General features: G+C 49.9%; 1 protein-coding gene across 2 annotated transcripts in view; it reads right to left on the reverse strand.

The window, feature by feature from the left end:
- Positions 1 to 6,197, reverse strand: part of RUVBL2 (RuvB-like AAA ATPase 2) — a 22,613-nt gene that overhangs the window by 12,534 nt on the left and 3,882 nt on the right. For both annotated transcript variants that reach the window (XM_011979325.1, XM_011979326.1), the window contains exons 2-3: positions 3,370 to 3,424; positions 18 to 73 (exon numbers count right to left, since the gene is read on the reverse strand). In XM_011979325.1, coding sequence (XP_011834715.1) covers positions 18 to 73; positions 3,370 to 3,424 — 111 coding nt within the window. The remainder of the gene's footprint in view (positions 1 to 17; positions 74 to 3,369; positions 3,425 to 6,197) is intronic.

Below are 6,197 nucleotides of genomic sequence, written 5' to 3' on the forward strand. Positions count from 1 at the left end.
AGCCTCCTCTGTTCTACCTGCCGAGGCTCCAAAGCATCGTCCAGCCCCAGTCCCCGGATGTGGGAGTGGGCACCTATATGAAGGGAAAGAACAAAGGCTCAGTTACTAGCCAGCTTGCTGCACGTGTGGCCTGACCCCTCTGAGCCCTGGTTTCCTTCTTTGTCAAAGGGGTGGGTGGGAGTAGGGAGTAAGGGGTTGGGGGAATGAAGGGGCACAGGGGAAGGATATCCCAAATTGACACCTCCCTAGCAAGATGGCTGAAGGTGGTAAATGCTCAATGAACTGGAGCTGCTCTGAGGATGCATCCTAGTTAAACGAAAGTCACTGAGACCTGATTAAGCACATAATCATACCAAGAACTAACCATAAGGGCTAATGATCACAATTAGTTCGTGTTTATGGCTTACACAGCACCCACATGTTCTCTGTTTATTCCATATAACCCTGCAAAAAAAGAGCCCTGGCCGGGGCTTGGGGCGGTGGCTCACGCCTGTAATCCCAGCACTTTGGGAGGCCAAGGCAGGCAGATCACTGGAGGTCAGGAGTTCAAGACCAGCCTGGCCAACATGGTGAAACTCCGTCTCTCTTAAAAATACAAAAATTAGCCAGGCGTGGTGGCAGATGACTATAATCCCAGCTTCCCAGAAGGGTGAGGCAGGGGAATTGCTTGAACCTGGGAGGCGGAGGTTGCAGTGAGCCAAGATTGTGGCACTGCGCTCCAGCCTGGGCGACAGAGCAAGACCTGTCTCAATAAAACAAAATAAAATGAAACAAGAGTCCTGGCTGCTATCACCCTGAAAGCACTTCTGGGTATCAAAATGGCAAAAGTCCCAGGACCTACTGATATGAATGGGGAGGGAGCTCAGAGAGGTTAGGTCCCAAGCCCCAGCCACACAGCCAGCGAGAGGGGAAGATGGGATTCCAATGCTTTACATTAGATGAGGGTTAAGCAAACCTCAGCCTGCAGGTCAGCCACCTGTTTTTGCAAATAAAATTTTACTGGAGCTGGGCGTGGTGGCTCATGCCTATCATTCCAGCACTTTGGGAGGCAGAGGCAAGCAGATCACCTGAGGTCAGGAGTTTGAGACTAGCCTGGTCAACATGGTGAAACCCCATCTCTACTAGAAAATGCAAAAATTAGCCTGGCATGGTGGCATGCACCTGTAGTCTCAGATACTTGGGAGGCTGAGGCACTAGAGTCGCTTAAACCTGGGAGGTGGAGGTTGTAGTGAGCTGAGATCGCCCCACTGCACTCTAGCCCGGGCAACACAGTGAGACTCCATCTCAAAAACAAAACAAAACAAAAAAAACCCAACCAAAAAATCTTTGTATTGGAACACTGCCATGCCATTTCATTTATATACTGTCTGGGGCTGCCTTTGCACTGCAAGAGGAGAGTTGAGTAGTTTCAACGAGGAAAGATTTACCATCTGACACTTTAAGAAAGATTTGCTGACACCAGTGCTTGACTATGAGCACTCCAAGGGTGGCTCCTGGGTGCAGCTAGTCTCTACTGGGTCCTCAGCTCCCAGGCAGTGCTTGGCTGTTCTTTTCTTTTTTTTTAATTTTTAAAATTTTTTATTGTTTTTTTCTGAGAGAGGGTCTCACTTTGTCACCCAGGCTGCAGTGCGGTGGTGCAGTCACATCTCACCACAGCCTGAACCTCCTTGGTTCAAGCAGTTCTCACAAGTAGCTGGGACTCAGGCATGTACCACCACCGTCAGCTAATTATTTTATTTTATTTTTATTTTTAGAGACAGGGTCATGTGACTATGTGACTCAGGCTGGTCTTAAACTCCTGATTCAAGCAGTCCTCCTGCCTCTGCCTCTCAAAGTGTTGGGATTACAGGTATGACCCATCGTGCCCGGCCATACTTGGCACTTTTTGTTTGTTTTTGAGATGGAGTCTCACTTTGTCACCTAAGCTGGAGTGCAGTGGCACGGTATTGGCTCACCGCAACCTCTGCCTCCCAGGTTCAAGCCATCCTCCCTAGTAGCTGGGATTACAGGCATGCACTACCATGCCTGGCTAAGTTTTGTATTTTTAGTAGAGACAGGGTTTCACCATGTTGGCCAGGCTGGTCTCAAACTCCTGACTTCAGGTGATTCACCTGCCTTGGCCTCCCAAAGTGCTGGGATTACAGGTATGAGACACCGCACCCAGCCTCAGCACTTTTATTTATTTATTTATTTATTTATTTATTTATTTAGAGACAGAGTTTCACTCTTGTCACCCAGGCTGGAATGCAATGGCATGATCTTGGCTCACTGCAACCTCCGCCTCCCAGTTCAAGGGATTCTCCTGCCTCAGCCTCTGAGCAGCTGGGATTACAGGTGCACGCCACCACGCCCAGCAAATGTTCATATTTTTAATAGACATGAGGTTTCACCATGTTGGCTAGGCTGGTCTCAAACTCCTGACCTCAGGTGATCCACTGGTCTCGGCCTCCCAAAGTGCTGGAATTACAGGCGTGAGCCGCTGTGCTCAGCACCCTGGTACTTTTAATAGATGAAACAGTGTTGGCACACAGCCCCGAAGTGTTTTCTATCAACTACTTTATTGAATCTTACATTAACTGATGAGGTGAACTATCTTGCAGATTAGGAAACTGAGGCACAGAGAGGAACTAGTTCCTGGCCACATGGTGGAAAAGTGGCAGAGCTAAGCTTCAGGAATCCAGCACTGGGCTTCTAAAACCCATGTTCACAGCCAGGAGCCCTTACTGCCTTTCTCGGAGGCCCTGGATGAGTGAGTGTGCTGCATGAATGAATGCGGTTTCTCCCCTGCCGGTAAAGCTCTTTGTGAGAGCGCACCCTGCTGGCCTCACTGCGCCTCAACTTCCTGCTCTGTGAGCCGGGGCCAGTGATTCCGCAGTTCTGAAAATTCAGCTAACAGTTGTAATATGCACCTCATGGGGTTACTGCAAAGGTTCCACAGGACGCAAACTCATGCATTCAATGGTTATCTCTTGATCATCTGCTCTGTCAGGTCCTGTGCTAGGGACACAGCTAGGAACGAGACAGACCCGGTTCCTGCCCTCAGGGAACTCACCCCACAGTGTGTACTGGGTATACGAGGCCAAACCCAGTAAAGCACCCAGTAAATATCTATGACCTCCAGGCAAATACACCCGGGAACCCCACCAGGATAGCCAAGCTAGCAGCCTGGTCCCCACTGCATCATCTGACCCACCTCTGGAACTGAGGCTCCTCCTCCCCCAGTAGACAGAGGGAGTGGGGGAACAGTAGTCGGGGGCAGTTGGTGTGCAGGCCACCTCCCTCTCCATCTTAGGGGTCCTCAGTAGGTTTGCTCAATCAGGGCATATGGCAGGCAGGGCTTAGCTCCTATTCCTGACCCAACTCACTCACCGATTCGCTCAATCCTTGTCACATCACGGATCTCCGGGACTTTGGTTGTGGCTGTCTGGGGGTGCAAGAAGATATGTCAGAGGACAAGTGTGGTCCCAGCTTTCACCAACCGCTCCTCTGTCCCTCCCATGAGATGGTCCTTTCCACTCCTTCCCCTCACAGGTAGGCGATGGGTCACGTGCCAGTCACCCCCACCCCTCTTGCCTGTTGCAGCCTAATGGCTGCTTGGTGGAGCCCCAGGAAGACAAGGACTGTCTGTCTCATCCACAGCTCGGTCCTCAGGGTCCAGCACATATTTGGTTATTTGGTGAAAGAATTAAGTCCTCCCTGTTTCTTTCTTTCTTTCTTTCTTTCTTTTTTGAGACAAAGTCTCACTCTGTAACCAGGCTGGAGTGCAATGGCCCAACCTCGGCTCACTGCAACCTCCATCTCCTGCGTTCAAGCAGTTCTCTGCCTCAGCCTCCTGAGTAGCTGGGATTACAGGTGCGTGTCAACACACCTGGCTAATTTTTGTATTTTTAGTAGAGATGGGTTTTTGCCATGTTGGCCAGGCTGGTCTTAAACTCCTGGCCTAAAGTGATATGCCAGCCTTGGCTTCCCAGTGGGCTGGGATTACGGGCATGAGCCACTATGCCTGTCCAAGTCCTCCCTGTTTCTTTATTTTATTTTATTTTTTGAGATGGAGTCTGCTCTGTCACCCAGGTTGGAGTGCAGTGGCCCGATCTCAGCTCACTGCAACCTCTGCCTCCTGGGTTTAAGCGATTCTCCTGCCTCAGCCTCCTGAGTAGCTGGGACTACCAGTGCACACCACCACACCTGGCTAATTTTTCTTGTATTTTTAATAGAGATGGGGTTTCGCCATGTTGGCCAGGCTGGTCTCGAACTCCTGACCTCAAGTGATCTGCCCGCCACGTCCTCCCAAAGTGCTGGGATTACAGGAGTGAACCACCGTGCCCTGACAAGTCCTCTCCATTTCTAATAACTGTGAGCTCCATAAGGACAGACACCAATGAGGAGCAGGCATGAAGCTGGACATGGTCTGGCCCCTGCTAATTTCCCAGCATCCCTTGTACCAGGCGGCCCCAGTTCTCAACCACCAGGCCTCGCACATGCTGGCCCGAGTCCAGACTGCTCTCCCTGCTCTCTCACTGAATTAGATCAAGTGCTGCCCCCTAGGGGAGGCCCTTTCTGACCACCACCCCTGCCACGCTAGTTCTAGGACCTCTAGACATTCAGACAGTTCAAAGTCCTGCCCCGGAGCCTAATCTCCCGGTGTGATCTCACATTCCTAAGGGAGATGGATGGATCAACATTCTCAGCTCCAGTGGACATGAGTCCCATGAAGGGCACAGCCTGTGTCTCTCTTGTTCACCTCGGGACTCAATGTCTGTGGTTTGCATAAGTGATACTCTACAGTGTTGAGCTCATTCAACAAGAATATACTGAGGCCTCCCATGTTGACAGTTCTCCAAAGAGAGAAGCCAGCTACCACGCCTTCTCACATGGGGGAGGGAGGTGAGTAAACACCACCTGGGACAATTCAGGAGCCCCTCTGGAGGTCCACACAAAACATGGACACAAGTATTCACAGCAGCACTATTCACAACAGCCAACAGGTAGAAACAACCCACATGTCCATCAGCTGATGAATGGCGAACTAAAACGTGGTCTATTTGTGCAACGGAATATTATTCAGTCATAAAAAGGAATGGAGTTCTTTTTTTTTTTTTTTTGAGACAGAGTCTCACTCTATCACCCAGGCTGGAGTGCAATGGCACAATCTTGGCTCACTACCACCTCCGCTTCCTAGGTTCAAGCGATTCTCCTGCCTCAGCCTCCCGAGCAGCTGGGATTACAGGCGCCTGACACCACACCTGGCTAATTTGTTTTTTTGTATTTTTTAGTAGAGATGGGGTTTTACCATGTTGGCCAGGCTGGTCTTGATCTCCTGACTTCAGGTGATCCACCAGCCTTGGCGCCCCAACATGTTAGGATTACATGTGTGAGCCACCACTCCTGGCCAGGAATGGAGTTCTAATACATGCTACAACGTGGATGAACTTTGAAAACGTTATGCTAACTGAAAGATGCCACACACGAAAGACACATATTGTATGTGGCTATATGAAGTAGCCACAATAGGCAAATCCATATACACAGAAAGACTAGTGGCTGCCTAGAACTGAAGACGGGAGGTATGGGAGGATTAGCAGTGACAGGTAAGTAGCATGGCATTTCTTTTTGGGGTGATGACAATGTTCTAAAATTGACTGTGGAAATGGCTGCACAACTGTGAATATGCTAGAAAACACTGAGCTGTATACTTTAAATGGGTGAATTATGTAGTATGTGAATTCTATCTCCATAAAGCTATTAAGAAAAAAAACAACAGGCTGGGCGTAGTGGCTCCCACCTGTAATACCAGCACTTTGGAAGGCTGAGGCAGGCAAATCACTTAAGGTCAGGGGTTCAAGACCAGCCTGGCCAACATGGTGAAACCCTGTCTCTACTAAAAATACAAAAATTAGGCCAGGCACGGTGGCTCACACCTGTAATCCCAGCACTTTGGGAGGTCAAAGCAGGTGGATCACTTGAGGTCAGGAGTTTGAGACCAGTCTGGGCAATATGAAACCCAGTCTACATTAAAAATACAAAAAATTAGCCAGGCGTGGTGGCGGGTGCCTGTAATCCCAGCTACTTGGGAGGCTGAGGCAGCAGAATTGCTTGAACCCAGGAGGAGAAGGTTGTGGTGAGCACAGATCGCACCACTACACTCCAGACTGGGTGACAGAGCAAGACCCTATCACTAACACACGCACACACACACA

The sequence above is a fragment of the Mandrillus leucophaeus genome, unplaced genomic scaffold (genome assembly GCF_000951045.1).
Source record: "Mandrillus leucophaeus isolate KB7577 unplaced genomic scaffold, Mleu.le_1.0 Scaffold200, whole genome shotgun sequence".
Taxonomy (NCBI): Eukaryota; Metazoa; Chordata; class Mammalia; order Primates; family Cercopithecidae; genus Mandrillus; species Mandrillus leucophaeus.